At 52.4% G+C, this 24,559-nt stretch overlaps 1 protein-coding gene across 1 annotated transcript; it reads left to right on the forward strand.

Moving 5' to 3' along the window:
- The first annotated feature begins 602 nt into the window (after positions 1–602).
- Positions 603–20,927, forward strand: LOC123188573 (probable (S)-ureidoglycine aminohydrolase). Its single transcript, XM_044600736.1, has 12 exons — positions 603–936; positions 4,709–4,796; positions 4,879–4,955; positions 5,389–5,428; positions 5,573–5,639; positions 6,494–6,579; positions 13,418–13,499; positions 13,816–13,872; positions 14,304–14,342; positions 14,551–14,621; positions 20,482–20,535; positions 20,618–20,927. Exons 1-12 carry the CDS (start codon positions 762–764, stop codon positions 20,688–20,690), a joined length of 909 nt encoding a protein of 302 aa, XP_044456671.1. The 5' UTR covers positions 603–761; the 3' UTR covers positions 20,691–20,927.
- Positions 20,928–24,559: the final 3,632 nt, after the last annotated feature.

The following is a 24,559-nucleotide window of genomic DNA, read 5'->3' on the forward strand; positions in this document are numbered from 1 at the left end:
AGATCACCACATTAGATGGTTGGGCATTGGGGTGCTCTCCTGCACACTTTGGACCGTTCGTAATAAACTTGTGATCCAATGAATTCCTCTTCAACGTGGTACTGACATGGTGTTTAAAAATTGTGGGTATATGCAGCTTTGGCGGCCGCTTAGCCGCCCTCAGGATCGGGACGCCATCAACATAATCATTGCAGATCTTCGCTCAATGGCCATGAGACTGGCGCCTCCGCTTCCTCCTACCTCCAGAGCCGGATTAGGCCTTGTGCCTTTTGTTGTTGTTGCCATCGCGGTTTCGTTTTTTCTTTTAGGGCTTCTTGAGCCGTGTCCTCAACAGAATCTTTGTACCCTATTTGTTCTGTCTTTTCTGCTACCTTCTGTGTGCGTGTGCGGTGTGAACTATTGTTAGATTTGTAGCTTCGATGATTTGTTTTATTTACAAAATGAGACAAAAGCCTTTTTCGATAATAAAGACACCAAGGTAATAAATACAGAGGGACTCGAAGGAAAAAGATCGAACAAACGCCGCTAGGAACGACGAAAGGCCTCATGAAATCCGAGTCATCATAGTGGGCTCTACGAAGTAGCCGCCACCCACCCACTTGTGCGCTCCGGCATTTCTCAAAAATAAAATAAAATTTGTGCGCTCCGGCTCTTCTCGCGACCGGCCTTCTCCTCCTTCGCCGTCTTCCAACCAACCACTCCTCCCCTGTCCCAATCCCAGAACCTCGCGGGCTCATTGCAGCACACCTGCGCTGCGCGAGATGGTCCCCGCAGGCCACCACCTCCTCCTTTTTGCGCTCGCTTCCCTCGGGGGCGCAGCGGCGGCCGGCGCCGGCGAGGGGTTCTGCTCGGCGGAACCGTCAAACGATTGTTCTCAGTCGCCGCCGCTCTACTCGAAGGTCACCAGTCCCACTCTCGCACCCGTGCATTTTCAAGGTACTGTACCTCTACACGACCACACTCGGGCGCACTGTGTCGCCCCCTACTCAGATTTTCCGATTTTAGGATGCCCGTGGCCATAGAAAATGTTGTTGTTGTTTTTTATATGATGATCACTCATGCAGTCATGTATCAATTCGCTCAATAAAGTAGTCATGTGTCACAATAAGCACCAACACCATCATACATAGCATGACAAAACCAAACGTCTTACATTATGGGACGGATGGAATACATTCTATGGCCTAATTTAACTGATGGAGCGATAGTGATGGTCCACACAAATAGCGAGCTCTTGGAAAATGGATGCATGCTACTAAGTATACAGCCAAGGAAATGAGAAGGATGTTTTGATTATTAGTCATATCAATGATTGTATGTTGTCCCCGTGGTGCAGTAGGGGCCACTCCTTTTCCACATTTTTAGATCATACAAGCTCTTCCACTGGATGCGGGATTGCAATTTAGTGGTGGTTTTATGACTTGGTAGCACTGTGGAGGTGATGGTGTTAGATCAAATGGCAGGTGCAATAGTGTCATGGGCGCATATGTGAGGAAAACCAGGTTTGAATATCTTGTTCCATTGTTCTTCTTAGAGCATCTGTCGACCCCTGTCGTTCGGTGGGCTCGCCATCCGCGACCTGCACCGTTCGAGCATCGCTCTTCGGGCGCGCTGGCTTGGGCTGCAAGTGATTGACCCAGAGCGACCCTGGAGCCACCTGCACCTTCGCATCGACGAGGAAGTGAACTAATTCTTCCGGGCCTCCATGACCTGGCGCATTGGGGACGGTAGGACTTGCCACTTTTGGTGCGACCATTGGCTGGATGGCCAATCCATAGCTGAGATTGCACCGTCCATCATTGCGCTTGTTCCTCGGCGTAGGCGGCGCCTGCGTCTGGTCTGCGACGGGCTACATCAGCAATCCTGGATCCGCGACATCCATGGCTTCCTCGGACCGGTGGCTACGATAGACTACTTTCGCCTGTGGCAGCGCATCCAGCTTGTTCAGCTGTCGGCGGGCCCTGACACGATCACCTGGAAATGGACGGCCAGTGGATCCTACATGGCTACCTCGGCCTACAACGCCCTCTTCTCCGGCTCCACTATTGCGCCCTTCTGGCGCCTCGTCTGGAAAACTTGGGCGCCCACGAATGCCAAGTTTTTCCTCTGGTTGGCTACCCACGACCGCTGTTGGACGGCCGAGCGTCGAGCACGCCAGGGCTTGCCTCACGACCCCGCATGCTTGCTATGCGCCCAGGAGCTCGAGACTATTCACCACCTGCTTGTCCGGTGTGTTTTCTCTCGGATCACGTGGCGTGAGGTCCTCTCATGGTGTCGACTGCCAATTTCCCTGCCCAGTGACACCGCACGATTCTTCCAGTGGTGGGAGGCCACGGTCGGCACTTACCCGGCCGGTTTGCGGAAAGGTTTCAACTCCCTTGTCGCGCTCATTGCTTGGGAAACCTGGAAACATCGCAACGCCGCCGTCTTTGATGGGCAGCGGCCGTCTAACACGGTGCTATTGTGGGTGGTCAAAGACGAGGCGAAGCTTTGGGCCCGTGAGGGCGCCAACGGTCTACAGATTGTTATCCCTGTAACCCGATCGATCGTGGTAGTCGAGGCTGAGCACCCTCCATCATGCTCATCTCGCACTCCTCGAGCCGCCAGCTTGTGTACGGCTCGAGGAGTTGCTCCCCACCCTTCTCTGTTGTACGCGCTTGTCACTCTTCTACCCTATCAATGCAATGATACGCAACAATGCATATTCCCGAAAAAAAAAGATAGTGATGGTCCACACAAATAGCGAGCTCTTGGGAAACGGATGCATCCTAACTATAATGATTGTATGTTGTCCCTGTGGTGCAGTAGGGGCCACTCCTTTTCCACATTTTTAGATCATACAAGCTCTTCCACTGGATGCAGGATTGCAATTTAGTGGTGGTTTTATGACTTGGTAGCACTGTGGAGGTGATGATGCTAGATCAAATGGTAGGTGCAATAGTGTCATGGGTGCATATGTGAGGAAAACCAGGTTCGAATATCTTGTTCCGTTGTTCTACTTAGAGCATCTCCAACATATGATGTAAAACAACCGCCGTGCCCAAACAACTGCCATTTGGGTCACTTTGGGTCAAAAAAAAACCCGTCTCCAACAGATGATGCCCTATACCTATATGTGCCCCAAATTTTTAACATCAGGCCCAAAATTTTGCTACAAGTGTTGCATATTTGGAATACCTCTAGCGGCTGCCACAAAAATGAAAATACTGCCGCACGAACCCAACCACCCCCGCTGAAACTAATCCCGGCAGCTACCTTGTCGCCGTCCCAGATTTCAGCTGCCCTACGCCATCGCCGCCACCCCGCCGGCCAATCCCGCCGACGAATCCAGCCGTCATCTAGTTGCAGCCAGCCCGAGCTTCCGCAACAGCCGCCGTCGTCGCCGCCCGAATCGGGCCACCCCCATCTTCGCTGCCGCCGGGTACGTCCTCCCTGCTGCCGAGCTCCTCCGCCATCACCGTGGGAGATTTCCCAGCCGCCACTGCTTCCGCGCCTGCCAGCTGCGAACTCCACACCGTACCATGGCGTGTGGCGCTGGCCGTCGTGCCACTTCGCGGTGGAGATCCGCAACCCCGATATGGGGGAGATGAAGTGGCTCGGCACCTTTGATACCGCGGAGCAGGTGGCGAGCATGTATGACGTGCGAACGCTCCGGTACTTCCGGCACCGGCGGTGCTCAATTTCGCCGAGGAGGCCGAGTATGTGGATTTCATCGCCCTTCCCATAAGGAAGAGAAGCCACAACGCCAAGGCCGACGATGCACTCTATATAGCGAAGCTCATTGACGCCAATCTGGAGCTCCTTGCGCTAGACATTGCATACTCCTAGGAGGAGGCGCAGCACAAGAAATTGCATAAGGAGGAGAATCACAAGATCGAAGCCAAGGTCGATGAGTTGTTCGACCAGCTCGAGATGGAGCTCTCCGAGGAGGAGGAGGAGGAGGTGAAGCCGTCGGGTAGGTCTATGACCTATTAATACGAGGCCGGCCCCTCCGGCACCGGGGTGATGGACATCTCCTCCGATAAGGACTTCGACGACTACTGCCAGCATCACGCTACGCCGTATAGTTAGGTCTATCACAATGTACTGCTAGGGATCTATGAGAGTGGTAGTGTTTAAGTTTGTCGTTTCATGTTTAATGTGCAACATTTCGTATTATAGTTCGAGCAATGAATTTATGTGCTTTTAGTTCATTTTTCAAATTTTAGGGCATCTAGAAAAGAAAAAACTTTTCTGGTGCCCTAAAATCTTCTCTCTCCTCACCTAAAATCGTTTTTAGGGCACCAAATTTTTAGTAATCTGTTGGAGATGCTCTTAATGGTTTTTTTTCCTGTGATGAGACTTGAGACCTTGAGTAATTGAGCTGTGCACTAAGTACTGCTTGATTGTTCATGCAAACTGTGTCTCATATTCCACTCTTATGGGACTAGAACTAGAATGATACCATCTGCAGTCTCTCCAGTTCATCTTGTTTATTTTAATTGTAGTAGATTGCCTTCCAGCTATGAATTTTAGATTGTCCTGTCACACCCTTGCTAAGAATCCTATATATTCATTCCAGTTATTGCTTCTGTCTGTATGCATAGGCTTAGAGCCTCGAGAGTTTCGTCATCATTTACTATTAAGCTATGGTTTTATTTTCTTGAAGATGGATGCTCTTATACATTGTCCAGTTAATGCTAATTTTGTTCATTTTGTGGATCTCCAGATTTACCTGGCTTCACACGTAGTGTGTACAAAAAGGATCATGCTTTAATAACACCAGAAAGCCATGTATTCAGTCCTTTGCCTGATTGGTAAGGCTCTGTCTTTCCCGTGTACTCTAATTTCTATGCAAATTATGTGGCTATATTAACACCAACCGTTTATTCTCTCTAGGACCAACACGTTAGGAGCATATTTGATTAGCCCAGCTCTTGGTGCACACTTCACTATGTACTTGGCAAACATGCAAGGTGTGTTGTTTATCCCATTTACTGTCATGTGGTTACAAAGAATGCTATAATCATATGTACTCCCTCGGTTCCAAAATAAGTGTCGTATGGAGGGAGTAACTGCATATATCAACTCATAAGACAAAATACTAGTCAATATAGTTGCTAAACATCAAGTTGGATGATAAGATGCTTATTTACTGGATCTAGTATTTTTGTTCATGTATGGGAACAATAATGATAGCTCTAACTTTTTTATATATAATCATACATGACTTAAGCAACTTTTGTACATCTGGATATGTACTACATTCTCGGGCCAAAATTGCCAAGCTCGGTAGCGCTCAGTTTAAAGTCCTTTCTTTTCTTGTACATCATCACATGTCATATTTATTTTGCTGGAACTAAGTTGTTGGCAAAAGCAGCCTATTAAGGTCCTTGTTGCATTATGCAGATGGATCAAAATCAGCCTTACCACCGAAAGATGTTGAAAGGTTCAATGCTTAACTTGCTAGTTAAACACTCAGACATAGATTAACGGAGGGATTAATTCATTTGTCAGCATCCTTCTCCTTGTCTGACTTGGAATTATCACCACCTCCTTAATGAGATTTCCAGCGCTCCCATTTTATTTCCAGGCTTATCTTTGTAGTTCAAGGCAGCATTGCATTGTCTGTGGAGAGCGGAACAACCCACTCCATGTTGGTAAGATTACATGAATGCATGCTTTTTGTGATTTTTTTATCAAATTAATTGTGTATTTAACAAAGAATTGGGGTACTTTAAATATCACTGATTCCATAACAACCTGCGGGGTTCATATGGAATTGTTTTTGGTTCAGTTATGCATTTCTTCGCACATCAGTTAGTTTCAAGGCAGACTCATACCCAGCTCATTGATATTCTTTCTATTTGTTACTAAGAATTATATTTGACCTTATCATCATATATACCATCATAGCAGATTGTGATCTTGTAATACAGTGTCTCAGTGGTGATCATGTATCTTAGTCTATCTAGTCTTGGTTTGTTGTTATATTGTCATAGCATGTTTGAACTTGTAAAAATGTGAAATAAAGACTACAAAAGGTTGAAATCCGATGCTGATATAGTGATATTACATCAAAGTTTGTGAACAGATAATAACAGTCAAATTTATAAAACAGGAACTGTGTATGGTATTATTAAATTTTCAGATTCAACATTGTTTTCATTATTTGACATGGCTAGATGAATGAAACTGCCACTTATCAGTTATGATTCTTTGGCAGTAAACAATAGGAAAAGTCCATTTGGCTCTTTCATTTTCCCCTCCTCATACTCACTGGGGCAAAATGGTCTTTGCAAAAACCCACTACGGTTTTTCTCATGCAATGTTGTCAACTACAGACTGTGGTTCTTGGGAACTATCCAGTGGCATATAAGTTCTCCTGAAGCAACGTAGTTCATCCCACAATCATGATTTTTTCCCCTGACTGTTGCCTCTTTTGAACAACCTTTAAGAAGTAAAGCTTGACCAGGATGGTTTGATTTGATAAATGACTTGATGATGGTTGCAGGTAGACTCTTATGCTTATCTTCCTGCAAACATGAAGCACTCTGTGATATCAGATAAACCAAGCACTCTTGTAATCTTTGAGAGGAGGTGCCCACTGTTTTGCAAATTTGATTTTTATTTACCATTCATGTAGACCTAGCTGCATTGTTCTTGTTGAAGGTCATCTGTCAGTTAAGCGTGTTCTAATTCTCCAAGATTGAATTAAGTTCCATGACAGATATTTTTTTCGAGAAAACGCAAAAGGCCTTTGCGTTTCATTTCATTGAAAAGGTGGGGTGTACGAGTACAATCCTCCTAGGAGGCTGGAATTACATAGCAGGTGCTAGGATCAGTGGACGTCCCATGACTGTGGTAACACGACCGTGAGTCCTTGTGCCCCTGCTGAGGCCCAGGAGCTGAGCTCCGCTTTGATCTTGTCCAGGATCTGTTCGGGAGATGGTCTCGCTTGCTCGAAGACACAATCATTTCTATGCTTCCAGAGCATCCACGACACTAGTAGGGCGACGGACTGCAGGGCTTTGCGCAATCCTACTGGCGTGGCCTCCTTCGCGCGCAGCCACCAGTCCATGAGGTTGGCCTCGTGCTCCGGGACAGGGGCCGGGATGCGTAGCCATGTCAGGGTTGCGTGCCATGTCTGACGGGCAAAGGGGCACGCAAGCAGCAGGTGTTGGATCGTCTCGGGCGCTTGGTCGCAAAGGAGGCAGCGGGGGTGGTGCTGTAGTCCTCGACGAGCAAGCCTGTCTGCGGTCCAACACCGGTCTTGGTTAGCCAACCAGTGAAAAAATTTCACCCGCGGTGGTGCCCAGCTCTTCCAAATGAGCTTCCAGGAGTGGCAGGCCGTCGATCCCTAGAAAGTGGCCAAGTAGCATGATTGCGTGGAGTAAGTCCCGTTTGTAGACCATTTCCAGCGCAGCTTGTCCGGCTCGTTGGAGAGTGTCGTGCGCATCACGTCCTGCCACAGCAGCAGGTATTGCCCGATCTCGTGGACCCCGAGGGTGCCATGAATGTTGTGCGCCCACGCGTTCCCGGCGATGCCGGCAGCCACAGTTGTCGACTTGCGGCGTCGCATGGGGATACACTCGTAGAGCAGGGGCGCGATCTCTTGGATGGATTGCCCGTGCAGCCATCGGTCCTCCCAAAAAAGGGCAGTCGAGCCGTCTCCAAGCACCATGAATGTGGATGCGAAGAAAAGGGCTCGCTCATCGGCGGTGAACTGCAGGTCTAGGCCTTGCCACGCGCGCTCACTGTCTGTGCGGGCGAACCAGAGCCAGCGCAAGCGCAGCGCCAGCCCGGCGCGCTCCAGGTCGCGAACTCCGAGTCCGCCATATTCGATCAGGCGACAGACATGTCGCCAGTTGACGTGGCAGTGTCCCCCGTTTGCAGCCGCGCGTCCCGCCCAGAGAAACCCTTGCTGGATCCTTTCGATTTGTCGCAGGGTTTTCTTTGGGGGCGCTAGTGCCAGCATTTGATGGACGGGTATGGCACTTAGCACTGATCTCACCATGGCCAGCCGCCCTGCTCTATTCATCAGCCACGCCTTCCACGCTGGAAGTTGCCCAGCCACTGAGTCAACAAGGGGTTGCAACATGGCAACAGAGGGGCGTCGCGTCGTCAGCGGGATGCCGAGGTATTTGATAGGCAGGTCTGCAACCAGGCATCCCAGCTGCTCTATCAATGCTGCAGTCTCATCGGTGCCATGAAGGATCGTAGCTGAGCTTTTGGCATAGTTCACCTGTAGGCCAGAGGCCGTGCCGAACATGTGAAGAATCCCTTTGACTGTGTCGACATCCCCGGGTTTGGCGTTGCAGAATAGCATCACGTCGTCGGCGTAGAGTGAGATAGCCGGGATGTCGCGTCAAGGATGTAGCTGTTGCAGAATACCTTCCTGGAAGGCGTGCCGCATGAGGCGACCGAGGGTGTCGACGGCAAGCACGAAGAGCTGGGGTGATACAGGGTCTCCTTGGCGTAGTCCGCAACGGTGCCAGATTGGCGGGCCGGGTTCCCCGTTGAGCATGACGCGGGTGCTGGCCGTGGACAGGAGGATTGCGATCCACTCCCTGAAGCGGTCGCCAAATCTGTACTGGCGCAAAACCTCGAAGAGGAAGGGCCATGACAGGGAGTCAAAGGCGCTCGTTAGGTCGAGCTTGATCATGGTCCTCGGAGCTCCGAGTTGGTGCAGCAGCCTTAGTGATTGCCTGACGAGGACGAAATTGTCGTGGAGGCTCCGGCCGGCGATGAATGCATTTTGGTTGCGGCTCACCAGGCTGTCCAGCTTTGGGGCGAGACGCAGCGATAGGGCCTTGGCGAAGATCTTGGCCACAAGATGGATAAAGCATATCGGTGTGTAGTCACCAAGTTGATGGGCATCAGCACGCTTGGGTAGTAGCATCAGGAGCGCTTGGTTCAGTTTGCTGAAGCCGCGCCCACGCATCTCGAACAGCAGTTGGAAGACATCAAGCAGGTCTTGTTTGATGATGCTCCAGCACGCCCGGAGAAATTCTGCTGTGAATCCATCGGGCCCCGGCGCCTTACGCGGCGACATGCGCTTTATTACGTCCCATATCTCTTCCAGGCTGAATGGTGCGTCGAGGCACGCCAGGTCAGATGGCTCGATGAGCTGGGACAAGTCCAGCGTGTGATCCCTGTTGACGGCAGTGCCGAGCAAGCCGTCGAAATGCGTGAAGGCCGCTTGAGCCATCTGCTCGTGGCCTGTGAGTACTTGCCCGTTGACGGTGATGCAGTGCATGCGGTTCTTCTGCTGGCGGTAGGAGCACTGCCGGTGAAAGAAGCTGGTGTTGGCGTCTCCATCCTTGAGATTGGCGATGCGTGATCGTTGCCTGGCGATAGTGCGCTCCATGGAGGCAAGGCCGAGGTAGGCGATCTTGGTCTGCTTGCGCAGCCAATCTTCCGGCGGTGAGAGCATGCGGTCCTCCATGGCCTTGTCGAAGCGCAGGATGAGTTCCCGGCAGATGGCCATCTTGTCTCGGATGTTGCCGGTGGTCTTGGCGCTCGAGCTTGTGAGCCGTCGGGCTGTGGCCTGTAGGCGCAACACAAGACGCCGGAAGGGGTCGGGGTCGTGGACAGAGCCCCAAGCCGCAGCGACCGTGTCGTGGAACCCGTCCAGGCGCAGCCAGTAATCCTCGAAGTGGAAGCGCCGATGGGCCGTCGGTGTGGGCGAGCAGTCCAGTAGGAGGGGGCAATGGTCCGATACGACTGATGCGAGGCAGCGCAGATGGCAATCGGTGTGCGCATCCTCCCAATCGGACGTGCATAGCACCCGGTCCAGGTGCACCAGGGTCGGGGGGATTGCTCGTTAGACCATGTGAAACGGCGTTCGTTGAGGTATACCTCCTTCAGGGCGAGGTCGTTAATGACGCGGCGAAACCTGCCCATCATGTGCCGGTTCAATCCGCTGCTGCTCTTGTCCTCCGCGCGATAGATGAGGTTAAAGTCTCCACATAGCATCCAAGGTCCAATGCAATCCGCACGGATGTCACGCAACTCCTGCATGAATGAGATCTTATCCGCGTCCTCTTAGGGTCCGTATACGACGGTCAGCCCACCAAGGCGCGCCGGTGGCCGTGGTCACCTTGCCTGTGATCGCATTCGTGGTGAATACCGGGTCCGTGATAGTCACGACCCTGCTCTTCCAAGCCAGGAGGATGCCGCCGCGTGTGCCCAGCGCCGGGAGGTAGGTGTAGTCGTCAAATTCTGGTCCAAGAGTATCCAGGACAACAGACGAACAAATCAACGCCATTTTAGTCTCCTGCAAGCATACAACCGATGCCCCAGTGGCGTCCAGTAGCGATCTAATGGCGATGCGTCGGGCGCGCGCATTGAGTCCGCGTACATTCCAAACAGCGACCTTAAGGCCGTGATCGATGGGAACGGGATTGACGGTAAGGTAGCCGGCCGGGCCTAGTTCGCGTCTGTGTTATCGACGCGCGCCGAGATTGTAGGCGACGCAGCGAGGCACGCTGGGATCTCACGATCAACCAGGGTCGCGATGGCCTTGATCACCGTCAACGGGATGGGTACCGCGAACATTCCTTCATAAGTCTTCATCTCGGTCGTTGCTATCTTCTGGTTGATGCCCACGATCCCCAGCGTGCGGAGAAGTTGCACCTGCGCCCTTCGCTCGGCGGTAGGCGGTGGCCCAGCGGTGGTGGCAGATGCCGAGCGTCCTCGTCGAGGGGAGTAGTTAAGCGGGCGACGCGGCTGTTTCCCAGGTGTCGGTAGCGCCGCGCATACCTGCTTAGTGGCGGCGGCAAGGAATTCGCCCAACGTCCATGATCGTTGCGGCGCGGCGCGGCCTCTGGTGCGGCGGAGAGTGATGGGCGGAGAAGCATAGCGATCAGGCACAGTTGGACGCGGACTAGGGGTGGTGCATGCGGCCACGGGGGCAACTGGTGTGGTGGGGTTGTTGGGCCTTCCTGGCGTCGCATGCTGGGCCTGACCGCGTTGCAAGATTGTAATGGGGCCTCTTGATGGGGAGGGTGGGGTCGGCGGCCCATCAGCTGCGATGGGGTTTCTTGGTGGGGAGGGCGGCGAGGGCGGTCCTTCATCAGCAAGGCCTGTCGGGCAGGCAGGGGTTGTGGCCTCTCGCATCTCCCCATCTGGCGCGTCGCGGGGGGTGGGGCCGCGTGGACAGGTCAGCGCATGCGCCCGGTCCCGCTGACGGGGAGTACGTGTGCAAAGAACCGCTTTGTCCCGACAGGCCGGTCTGCTCGGCTGGCTCCTCAGGCTGCGAGTCTGGCACCTCGCTCAGGGCGGCCAGGTCCCGACAAGCCATCGGATCATGTGAGCCAGCGGTTGGCCCAGCGGGATCCTCCTCGGGCTCGGGGGCTGGGGCGGAGTTTGAATCTGTGGAGGCTTCTGATGGCCCTGCAGCCAATGACGTCTCGCCAGCAGCCGTGGTGGCCCCGACCCTGGCATCTCCTGTGGCGGTCGCAGCCTTGCGCGCCTGGTCCATGCCAAAAGTGTGCCTTTGCCTTCTCTTGCTTTTCCATTTTCTGGAGCGGCGACGAGATTGGGTGGGCCCCTGCTGACCTGGCCATGGCAGCATGCCGTTCCTCGTGGTGGGCGCGGGCGGCCGCGGCACCACGCCGGCCGGAGTGGGCCAAGAGGAGGCCGTGTTCACCCCGTCAATGCGGCCGGAGCGGTCGCCGGCGTGCCAGCCCAGCGAATCGACGGCCATGCCATCCGCGCGCCCGCCCGGCTGCGCATCAGTCCTCCGTCGCTTGCGGCCGCGTCGGCGGGCGCGTCCGCGGCCGGGTCCTTGGTCTGGGCCTGGTGGGTTACCGGCGCAACTCCTGTCGCGGTCGGTGTCGGCCTGGAACCCGGTGGAGACCGGCTGGATCATGTCGGCGCGCGTGATCACAACGGAGATGGGGAACGTGAGCGTCCTGATGGTCGGCGCTTCGGAGCTTATGCGCGAGGGAATCTGCTCGACGATCTCGAGGATGGCGGTGCGGCGGATGTGGGCGGGGTCGTGCGTGCGGCCAGATAGCCGGAAGGTGGCCAGGTCGTCCCGCGAGCGCGTGCGAGGATGCAGACGCTCGATCCAACAGCTTTCCCCCAAAATGTGCTCCGCTGTTGACAGGTGCCAGGCTTGGGCTGGAATGCCGCGGAGTTCTAGCTCAACGCGGTACTCGAACACACCAGAGCCGGCATGGGCGAGCTTGCTCCATGGCCGGAGTGAAAGGGAGAAGCACGGAGAGTTGATGAAGTGGTCGCCGTCGAGGCGGCGCTTGGTGGTGTGGGAGGAGCAGAGGATAAGGAAATCCTCGGGGTGGTGCTCGTGGACCGTGAAGTCACCCTCCGAGAGCTCGAGCGCGCTGATGAGCAGGTCGGACACCTCGGTCGTGGACACGGATGGCCTGTTGCCGGTGATGGAGGCCACCATTGCGCGGGCAAGCACCTGCTCGGCCTCCTCCATCTCGACGGAGTGCGCCATGACGACTCGCACGGGCTCCGGGGAGCGCGGCGCGGGCGCGAGGACCATCTGGGCTGCGGGAGGGGTGGGAGGCGTGGCCGAGACGACGCGGCGGCGAGGCGGTGGGCTGGCGCGGCCCCTGCTGTTCCCGGGGCGCAGACCGTCGCAGGAGCGGGAGTCGTGGCCGGAGGTGAGGCAGCGTCTGCACCGGATTTCATTGGTGCAGTCGCGCACGCGATGGCGGTGGTCCAGGCAGCGGAAGCAGAGGCCGGCGACCTCCTCAGGGGAGGGGTTGCGGCGGCGGAGTGGCGGAGGGCTGGGCGTGGCAGCCGGGCGGGGGCGACGGCGGTTGTGTCGCCTCGGCTGTTGGAAGCCGTCGGCGTCGATCGCGGTACCATTGGAGACGCGGTGCACCTCCGAGCGTGGGCCGAGGCGGGTCTTGGCAGGCCGCCTGCTCGGTTCCGCCGCGTGGCTTGGGGCAGCCGTCACCGGAGGCGCAGGGGGCGGAGGCGGAGTCCGGGCGACGTCACTGTACGAGCGCGCGGAGGACTCGCTCCCCGAGTCGAGACAGCGGTCACCGGAGGACACGCGCTCGCCGGAGAGGGTCGCTCGGCGGTCGACAGGGTCAGCACCAGAGGACGCCATGGCCGCGGGCTTGGGGGGGGGGGTCGATGGTGGGGCTGGTGGAGGAGGAAGGCTGGGTGGCGCCGGGGCTTGCAGGGGACGCCGGCGAGGTTGGTGGAGGGGGAGGGCTAAGCGGAGCTAGGTGGGAGAGCGGAGCGGAGCGGAGCCCATTCCCTTCCTCCCATGACAAATATTGGCCTACATCTAGTCAATTATTATTGTAACCATTGCCCCTTTTCCCCTTTTATTCTGAACACGATTCACTTAACTCAGGTACAACTGTACAAGTGTCTTTCATCAGTGCTTTTTTGCTGTTTTCTGCTAACTCAATTAATACCAAGTTCTGTTGCAATTATGTTCCTTTAGGTACACAGCCATTGGGGATTACCATGCTGATCTAGTTGTTGGTTCAACAGATAAGCAACCCCTCCTTGAAACCCCAGGAGAGGTACAACATTTTTCTTTGCATCATCTTTCCTACAATATCTAGGATCCTATTAACTTGGATTGCCTGCCATTTATTAAGTCTTTGTTATATAGTACTACATGTATTCCAGATGAAGGAACCACTAATCAACAAACTTATGGATGTATATATTAACATGTGGCTTGCTCTCACTCACAAATTTGTCTTGTTTCTGATCGTCTTTGCCACATAGACTCCTTGCCAACTTTGAACGTCCATAAAACATTGTTGCTTTCTTTCCTGTTAAAATGTTCCGTCTTCTGTGCTGGCCTGAAATTCTTTGCCTCTTGTTCACCAGGTATTTGAGCTGAGGAAGCTGCTACCCACTTCTCTACCTTATGACTTTAATATTCATGTAAGTTTGATTATCTTTTGCTGGTTAAGTTGCTTATTGTGTCATAAATTGTTCGACCCAACGTTGAGTTCCAGCCAACCAGGCATTTTATTTAAAATCATTTCTTGTCCACTTCGAGTTAATCATCAACTTCCATCACAATAAAAGGGGAGTTGTTCACTGACTTTCAGCTGAACAAAGAAATATTTTACATGTTGAAGCATTTGTTGTGGGAAAAGGTTTTGCGCCACTCTTATTAGAGGGGACCAGTAAGAATCTTACAAAATATACCGTACAACTCAGAATTACATTGATGGCTTATTTTCGGGTTAGGTGTTGTGGGCCCCACAACATAACATAAAGTCTGAAGTTGTTCATTCAGATTAGAAGTGTCTGCTTCTGAATGTTGATTGAAGAACGACTTTCTTGATATGCTTCTCCCTCACTTACAGATAATGGACTTTCAGCCAGGCGAGTATCTCAATGTGAAGGTATGTACATCTTTGTGTGTATATTATGTTACTTTTAATAATTTTGATAATGCCTGTTTGATGGGGCGAACTGTGATCATATTCTGTTTTTTAATCTAAAACTTCTCACCAGAGGATATGTGATGCTATTTTCTATGCATACGTTCACAGCAGTAACACCGATCCTATTCTGAAGCCTCAGTCTTCTTTTTCGATTTGATTCTACTAGGAGGTTCATTACAATCAACATGGGCTGCTGCTTTTAGAGGGACAAGGAATATATCGATTGGGAAATAGCTGGTAAGGATGCAGTATAAATTTTCTTGTTTGTTTTATGACTAGAGATGGAAGTTGTTTCATGAAAGAGGTCATATCTTGGTTCTGATGCACTAGAAGATGTGCGCTCCATAGTCATTGCCGAACAGGCAATTACTCCACCTTATTGACACACAGTGTGAGGGACTGGATGGAGTTCTCTCGATCGGATTCACTAGTAGCTCGAATTCGGATAGCTGTATTGGATTACAACGAACTAGGGATTACAAGAATGGGGAATTGGAAAGTAGGTAGCCACCGTTGCCGTTTGCCTGATCCACTGGATGATTGGCTTGGAGGTCGAGGCTAGGTTAAGTAGTGGCAGCCGCTGGGCCGGGCCACACTTACACCCACTCCAGCCCACTCACTCGAGGGTTGCTCTTGCGAGCCCGCGGCAGTCTTGGTGGCGTGGGCGAGCCGTTGGGGTCGCTGCATGGCGGGGCCGCCATGTCAGGTGTGCTGACATCCCCCCCTTCTTGAGCAGAAGCTTGTCCCCAAGCTTCAGCGGCTGGGAATCGAGCTTGCAGAGCCACTTTGTCCTCCCATGAATCAGCCACTGCTGCTGGGTTGGATCACCGGACCAGCACTTGTTCCACCATAGCCCCGCGCCGTTTGCGCCAGCGACGTTCAAGGACTGCCACTGGCACTGAAGGTATGTCAGGATAAGTTGGGAGCTCACTACGGGGTGCACTTGCGCCTGGGGTGGCAGCTGAAGCTTGTAGGCCACCTCGTTGACCCGCCCAATAATCTTGAAGGGCCCAAAGAAACGGAAGGCCAGCTTGTGACAGGCGCGGGAAGCCACTGAAGTTTGGATATAAGGTTGCAGCTTAAGATAAACTGAGTTGCCCACCTCAAAGGCTCGGAATGATCGTTTTTTGTCAGCTTGTTGCTTCATGCACTGCCTCGCTCGGTGAAGATGCTGTTGGAGCAGGTCTTGCACAACAACGCGTTCATCCAGCCAAGAACGAAGGGCCGGAACTGAACAAGCGGTCGTTGAAGTAATCCCCCATTGTCGTGGTTCATGTCCATACATGGCACGAAATGGTGACATCCCAATGGCAGAATGATGGGAAGAGTTGTACCAGAATTGGGCAAGTGGAATCCAGTAGCTCCATCGACGGGGACACGCCTGCGTGAAGCAGTGGAGGAAGGTTTCCAGGCACTGGTTAACCCTCTCCGTCTGGCCATCCGTCTGCGGGTGGTTGGCTGAACTCATTCTGAGACCCGTGCCTGCATACTTGAAGAGTTCTTGCCAGAAATGACTTGTAAATACTGGATCACGGTCAGACACAATCGACCCTGGAAATCCATGTAGCCGGTAGACTTGGTTCATGTATAGCAGTGCTACTTTGGAGGCTGTATAAGGGTGTGCTAGGGGCAGAAAGTGAGCAAATTTTGTCAGCTTGTCGACGATTACCAGAATGCAGTTCACACCTCCAGAAGTTGGGAGTCCGTCGATGAAATCCATTGTGATCATCTCCCAGGATTCCTTGGGCACCGGCAAGGGTTCGAGCAGTCCAGGGTAAGCGGCTCGGTCTGGCTTGGCCTGTTGGCAAGTAGGGCAGCAACGTACATAGTGTTGAATGTGTGTTTTCATTTTGGCCCAAGCAAAGAGACGGCGTACCCGGCGCCATGTTACTGGGAAGCCCGAGTGGCCTCCAAGAGGGGTATCATGAAACGCCTTGATAATCTGCTGTTGCATTGCTGTGCTGCCTCCTAGCCAGATGCGTCCCGTGAATCGTAAGATGCCTTGCTCGAGAGTGAAGCGTCCTTTTGGATCTGCTCTAATGGCTAACTGTTCCAGCAGTTTCTGGGCTTGTGGATTTGAATTGTAGCTGGCAATGATGTCTTCCATCCAACTAGGTTGACAAGAGGATATGGCTTGCAATTGCTCAGCGTGGGTAGCACGGGAAAGAGCATCCGCACCCCCATTTTCTGTCTCTTTTCTGTACTTGATGGTGTAGCGAAGACCGAGAAGCTTGGTAAATGCTTTTTGCTGCCAAGGGGTCGTGAGTCTTTGCTCTTCTGAATGCACCAGGCTCTTCTGATCAGTCTGTATGACGAATTCGCTGTGTTGGAGATATGGGCGCCATTGGTCTACGGCCACTACCACTGCCAGATATTCTTTTTCATAGGTGGACAACCCCCTATACTTGGGTGACAGTGCTTTGCTCATATAGGCAATTGGGTGCCCCTGTTGCTGCAGGATTGCCCTGACACCAGCGTCGCATGCATCTGTTTCGACGACAAAAGGCTTTGAGAAGTCCGGTAGGGCAAGTACAGGAGCAGTAACAAGACCTTGTTTCAGTAGTTGGAATGACTCCTCAGTCGCTTGCGTCCAGACAAACGGGGTTCCTTTCTTGAGGAGGTTGAACATTGGGCGCCACAATGCCAAAGTGTCGTACGAATCGGCGGTAGTATCCTGCCAGGCCTAGGAAACGCCTGACTTCCTTAACATCCACTGGTGTAGGCCATTGAGCTACTGCCTGCACTTTGCTTGGCTCGGTGGCCACACCTTTGTCACTAATCACGTGGCCCAGGTAAGATAACTGGCGCTGGCCAAAACAACATTTCGAAGCCTTGACCTTCCATTGGTCGCGACGCAACAGCTGCAAAACTTGCGCCAGATGGGCAGCATGATCCTTCAAAGTACGGCTGAAGACTAGTATGTCGTCAAAGAACAGCAGCACACACTTGCGTAAGAGAGGATGCAAGGTGTCAGTAACAGCCCCTATAAACGTCGCCGGTCCTCCTGCCAGTCCAAATGACAGCACCAGGAACTCGAAGTGCCCAGAATGAGTTGTGAAGGCTGTTTTGTATTCTTCACCGTCGGCAATACGGATCTGGTGATAGCCTGCTCGAAGATCAAGTTTGGAGAACCAGACTGCTCCGTGTAGTTCGTCAAGCAGCTCCTCAATTACTGGTACTGGAAATTTGGGCACTGTGGTCATAGCATTGAGATGGCGATAATCTACGCAGAGGCGCCATGTGCCGTCCTTCTTTTTTACTAAAATCACCGGGGATGCAAACGGGCTAGCACTGCGTCTGATGACACCCTGTTTGAGTAGTTCTGCCACTTGTTCCTCAATCTCTGTCTTATGCTCAGGTTTGTGCCGGTACGGACGAATGTTCACTGGCTGTGCCCCCGGCACCAGTGGTATGTGATGGTCACAGTTACGCCGAGGGGGAAGCCCTTCTGGTTCTTGAAAAACATCAGGGTATTGCTCCAGTATCGCCTGAATGCATTCGGGGGTAGCCTCTTGTGCTTCTCCGTCCCCCAAGGTGACTTGATACAACTGAACCATGTGTGAGACAGCCCCTTGGCGACACAAGCTGCCTAGCTGCATACTGTTGATAACCGGACATGAAGAAGTTGATGGATGGCCGTGGATATGCACTACCCCACCAGGTGATGGAATAGCAATGTGCTTGCCCTTCCAGTCGACCGTCATCGGGCTGTTCTGCTCCAACCAGTCCATTCCAAGGATGGCATCATAAGTACCCAATTCCAGAACCTTCATATCAGTCACAAACTCATGTCCTTGCGAAAACCACTTGCACTGAGGAATGGAAGCTCGGCATTGAAGTTCCCCTCCGCCTGCCACTTTGACACGCCCTGCACGAGCCAATGGAACCACTCCTTCCAATCTGGCAGCCAATTGAGCATCTACAAATGATGTGGAGCTGCCGGAGTCCACCAGCATGAGTATTCGTGCCCCTGGAGCCATGCGTGAACTTGGAATGCCTTTGGCGATGTGTCACCTGTCAGGGCATGCTTGGAAATGGCCATAGCAGTCTCCACCGGCTGCGTTTGCTCATGATCAAGAACAGGATCGATGCCGAAGAGTTCCAGAAGTTCCTCGACCACGTGGAGTTGTACGGTGGTGGGGCATGTATGATCATGGCCCCAGCGCTCACCGCATTTGAAGCAGAGCCCTCGAGCACGTCGATACTCACGTAGCGCCTTGACCTTGGAGCTGTCCGTGCGGGCGCCGTCGAGTCCACGACGATCGACAGCAGCGGGTGTTGCTGGAGCAGGCGTCGGGCGCGGTGGAGGAGGTGGTAGAGGAAGCGCTCCTCTTGGTCGCGGTCCCGTGTCCACCGCACGCGGTGATGGCATCTGCATCCCGCGACTTCCTCCTGGAGCAAGGCGAGCGAACACGCCGTATCCAGATCCGGTGGTCTCTGCACCAGAACCACAGCACGGATGTCCGCCCGAAGACCCTCGACAAAACGAGTCAAGTAAAAATACGGGTGAGTGTTGTCAGAGTATGAGACCAAATGATTCATTATTGATTTAAAACGCTCAATATAATCTGCAACCGAAGTGGTCTGTCGAATTGTATAGAACTGACGGATCAGATGCTGATGCTGTCTCTACCAAATCGCGTACAGAGTAAAGCAGCAAAGGATTCCCAATCGTAGTCAGACAATTTTGTTCTGAACTGATTGCAACCATATGGATGCAGGGCCAGAGAAATTGAGTGCAGCCATGGGTACCCAAAATGTGGAATGAATTCCAAACATGCCGAAGTACTGCTCACATAATGTCTTCCACAGTTTTGGGTTCTCGCCGGCGAACTATGGAAACACCACAGAAGGATGGGCTTGTCCCAATCCGGCGAGCAGTTGACTAGCATGAGAGAAAGGGGAAACTACAGGACCAGGCGACTGCAGGGAGTACTGACCAGTGCCCGGGAGGGGCGCTGGCGGCGTGGCCAGCCCCTGCTCCCGGTGGAGGAAGGCGTCGCAGTGGTCCTCGGACCCGTGTGGCCGCCCCTGCGCGGTCGGTTCGGCGCCAGGGTGAACGCCGACCGCAGCGAGGGTGGGAGCAGTCGTCGACGATCCCTGCGGTGCCACACCGAGCGCCGCCGCCGCAGGCGGTCGCCCTTGTTGCATTTCCGCTACCGCGTTGGTGAGCTGATCGACGCGATGCTCCAGATCGGGCCGCCACGCGACCAGATCGCCCAGCTTGGCCGTGTGCGCGTGGATCGCGGCCGTGTTGCCTCGGAGCTCGATGCGGAACTCGTCCATGGACTTGGTGATCTTGTCCATGTACTCCTTCATGGTGGAATCCATGGCCTCGATCTGTACGCGGGCTTGACGAAGACGCCTGGTTTCGACGAATAGAGCCAGATCGGAGTAGGGAAGTGGTGGTGGTTGTCTCTGATACCAGATGTGAGGGACTGGATGGAGTTCTCTCGATCGGATTCACTAGTAGCTCGAATTCGGATAGCTGTATTGGATTACAACGAACTAGGGATTACAAGAATGGGGAATTGGAAAGTAGGTAGCCGCCATTGCCGTTTGCCTGATCCACTGGATGATTGGCTTGGAGGTCGAGGCTAGGTTAAGTAGTGGCAGCCGCTGGGCCGGGCCACACTTACACCCACTCCGGCCCACTCACTCGAGGGTTGCTCTTGCGAGCCCGCGGCAGTCTTGGTGGCGTGGGCGAGCCGTTGGGGTCGCTGCGTGGCGGGGCCGCCATGTCAGGTGTGCTGACACACAGTAACTTCTACTCCCTCCGTTCCAAAATAAATGTCTCAACTTTGTACTAACTTTAGTATAAAGTTGTACTAAGGTTGAGACACTTATTTTGGGATGGAGGGAGTAATATGCGGGATTGTTTTTAATATGCATAATTTACCATCTATTATTATTCTTTTTCCGTCCATTGCCCTTCAAATGTTTGCATATTTTTGACTTAGAATTGTGACATTATGTTCTCAAAACCAAACATACAGTGTTCTTTCCTGAAAGTAAAACGTCAACTGCTGTTTGCTACTGGCATATATTCCATAATGTTCCATATTCCACTATAGAGTATTTTGCATTGATGATACAGGTATCCGGTGCAAGCAGGCGATACCATTTGGATGGCGCCATTTGTGCCTCAATGGTTAGTGTGTGCGAACTTTGCGTTCATCATTGATGGACTTGGCTTTTGTAGGCAGCTCATGGCTGTTGCCTTGCTGTTCCAGGTATGCTGCCCTTGGTAAAACCAAGTCTAGGTACCTGCTGTACAAAGATGTCAATAGGAATCCACTGATATGAGCAAAGGCACTCACTCTTGATGGATGGCAATCGTTCACCATAGAGAGCTATGAAGAGTTCTTCTAGAAGATGGCCTCCAAAAGACATTGCTCCAACTGCTTGCTGGCGAACTGCACAGATTCCAGAGAATCGGTGTAATAAAAATAATAATAGCAAATGAGTACTTGGAAAATTGTGATGTTCATGGCTGCCCATTGGTGCTTGGAGGATGATATGAAATCTGATACTTTTCTCCTTTTTCGAGATTGAACCTTGGAACTTCCATGTATTCGTGTCTGGACAGAAATTGCCGTAGCCGTGACACTTCAGTAATCTCGACTTGCTAATCCGCTGAAAGAAGTTAAATGCATGCATTGATGTAAAGAAGAGGAACAAGTGGCACTTGATTCACTCGATGAAATAGTGGATGTGCAAACCCACTGCGCATGTTATGTCTTTAATCGAGTAAATTAAGTGACTCAGGTCATCTCCAACGGTGACCCGTAAATTTCCTCTCCCATTCGTCTATGGACGGTGCCTGGGGACTAGTTCCCGGACACGGATGTGGGAGGCTGCCATCCAAGCCGCCTGATGTGGGAGGCTGCCATCCAAGCTGCTTGCATGCATCCGGCCTCACTCATTTTTTTTCAAGTCTGCACATTCAAATAGCCGCATACATACAATTCAAGTGTTCAAGTAGCTGCACTCACTCATTTTTTTAAGTCCACACGTTCAAATAGCCGCATACATAGAGTACAAACGTTCAAATAGCTGCATGCAACACTAGCTCAAATTTTAAAAAGTTCAAATATTACATTTCAACATTGTTGTCCCCTTTAACTGCCCATTAATGCTTAATCAGATCTTCCTTCAGCTGTTTGTGAGTTGGTCGATGCCGAATTTGTTGATGCATTTGAATAAACTCTTCAAATGTGGCTGGATTCTGGTCTGGAAGTTTGATAGGATTACCCATGTTCTCATATTCTAGAGCTGCGGCAGCATCCTCACCCTCATCCTCGACGGTCATTGTTGTGCATGACCACACAACATGTCATCACCTCCCATAAGGTCTCCGGATCCCATTGTTTGGCAGGTCCACGAACAACTGCAAAAAGGATATGCGGAATTCCAAATGTCTCTCGACATCTTTCTAGCTGCTTCTTGTCTTTGGGCAAAATGAGACTTTTTCTAGCTAACTGTGTTAGAGATGGTGCTGATAAAGATAGCCCATGGAGGATAGATATCGTCAACCAGATAGTATTCCATGTTGTACTCATGTCCATTGATAGTATAGTGGCAAGGAGGAACTTTTCCTTCAGTTATCCTCGCAAACAATGCTGATTGTTGGAGCACATTGATGTCATTGTGAGACCCGGGCATATGCCAAATCCAAAGATCATGTGATGCAACTGCTTCAAGAATGATGGTGGGCTTCTTAACACGACCGTGATATTGACCTTGTAAAGCCTTTGGGCAGTTCTTTCATTTTCAATGCATGCAGTCAAGAGATCCAAGCAAACCTGGGCACCCTTTTGCTTCTAAGATTGCCAAGAGACTCTCGGTGCCTGGCACAGTTGGTTCTCTTAGGTACCGAGGTCCAAACACCTCAACCATGGAAGTTGCAAATCTGACCATGGCATCTCCGCATGTGCTCCCAGACATCCGTAGGTACTCATCCCACGAATCAGCGATCGTGCCATATGCAAGCATCCAGAGTGCGGCTGTGCACTTCTGGTAACCAGAGAAGCCAATCGTTCCCACACCGTCCTTCTTCAAGACGAAGTAGTCATCATAGGACTGGACGCTATGGTACAAACGAACGAAGACAGTCTTGCGCATTCGAAAACGCCGGCCAAAATGGTCAACGAAGAGTGCATCAAGGGAAAAGTAGTCGGTAATCAGTGCCAAATGGCCGCATGCCCTGTTGCGGTTGAGCACTCGATGACCCTTGATCGATCCCTTGAAATTGAGAACATGCTCCTCAGCACACTCCGCATCTTCAAGGACCACCTACACACTATTGCAGGATGGTGCTAACGCAAGACTAGGATCAGAGACCCTTCAACGAATCCGTGTGCGATGCCATAATCGCAAACGGTGGTGTAAAAAACCGTGAAAAAGGTGCAAAACTTTTGCGATGGAGGATGCATTAAACACAATTCAGATTTTAGTTGTGTGTGCGATGCAGGGCATATGGTTCAGCTCAATTAACTGTTTGTGAGGAACAAAAGAAACGGGCAGTGTTGGGGATATAGTTACTGGAGGTAAACCGGCTAGGCATGGCCAGATTAGCTCCATGAAGATTGAAGCCCATGAAGATGAGAAGATCCTGGCGCTTTAAGAAGGCCCAAGGCCCAAAGACGGATTAAAGCCTGTAGATGTGAACCGACTTTATCATGTAAACTTGTATTGTAAGTTAGAGGAATAGAGACCGAGCCGGACACCTCTATGATCCGGCCTCGGGACTCTGTAAACCGGCGGGCGTCAACCTGTGTATATAAAGGGACGACCCGGCCACAGTTTGAGGAGGAAAAAACAACAACTCGAGGGCCATTCAAAGCGGATTCGCTCACTGGTCATCGAAACCCTAACAATACCAATCACAACTAGACGTAGGCTTTTACCTTCATCGAAGGGGCCGAACTAGTATAAACTCCCCGTGTCCCCTTGTCCGGTTTAACCCCTTTAAGCTAACCCGTTGCGATGGCTCCATGACTAAGTCCTTTCACAAGGACATTTGCCGTGACAAATCCACGACAGTTGGCGCCCACCATGGGGCTATCGCACGATGGTTTCGAGTTCTTGAAGGGTAGCTTTGATGGACTCAAGGGATACGCTGTGGGCCAGATGATGAAGAGTCGTCGCGGCAAACTCTACATCGACAACGCGGGATGGGGCCCCGAGGCCGATTCAATCGAATACGGGTACCAGGTCCCCTTTGGTGGGATTCACGTCTTCATCGGCAAGATTGGCGAACCGGGCCTTGAACCGGGCCTCGAGGCCGATTCAATCGAGACGGCTCAGCGTGCAAGCCCTTCCCCGGTTCGGCCCATAGCAAAGCATGTTTTCGTAGGTGTCGTCCATGGAGCAGAATATGAGGACGGACCGGCATCCCATGGAGAAACTGTTGTCTGCTCCGACGACGAGTCTTCTGGAGAAACCGAATCGCTCTATCAGTTGCAGGATGGCCGGTTTAGTGGAGGTTCCGAGGGCAACAGTATTCTGGACTCCCCTGATCTGCCAAACCGGGCCGCTATCTTCATGGCCGGTACATAATCAGCGCCCCACTCATCAACCGCCGCAGCAATGCTCTCCGGTTCAGCAACAGCCACGCCGGCGGGAGCAGGGAGCTCTGCGCCACCTCCGGCTCAAGTTCTGTCTGACTTGTTCGACGCTTTGGCAACACTGATGGCCGCGGAGGTGGATGCAGCAGCCCGAGATCAGCACAATGCGGAGATCGCAAAGGTGAAAGATCAGATAACTCAGGCTAAAGCGGACCTAGCGGCAGAGAACGCTAGGATGGCTATAGAATGGGCCGAGTTGGAAGCTCAGGCCTACCGGCTTAGGCTGGATCAGAATGCTTCAGAGGAAGTCATGAGAAGAAGATACCGATCGCATCTTCCGCCGAGTTATGAGCCAAGAAATCTCTTCAACATGCCAGGAGCAGGAACTAGTAACCAACCAATATTAAACCGAACGGATGCGCCAGGAACAGGAGCGCCGGTTCAGCCGCGCACGATGGACCCGCCTCGTCAAAACAACATTGTGCCATAGTATGTTCCAACACCCCTCGGGCATTACTCCAACCCGTTGGACAACATTGTGGCCGCCGCTTCACAGTTGGCAGCCCTCCCAACCGACGGCGAATCACCAGTTGCGATTGAGGCACG

Source organism: Triticum aestivum, chromosome 2A (assembly GCF_018294505.1).
Source record: "Triticum aestivum cultivar Chinese Spring chromosome 2A, IWGSC CS RefSeq v2.1, whole genome shotgun sequence".
Taxonomy (NCBI): Eukaryota; Viridiplantae; Streptophyta; class Magnoliopsida; order Poales; family Poaceae; genus Triticum; species Triticum aestivum.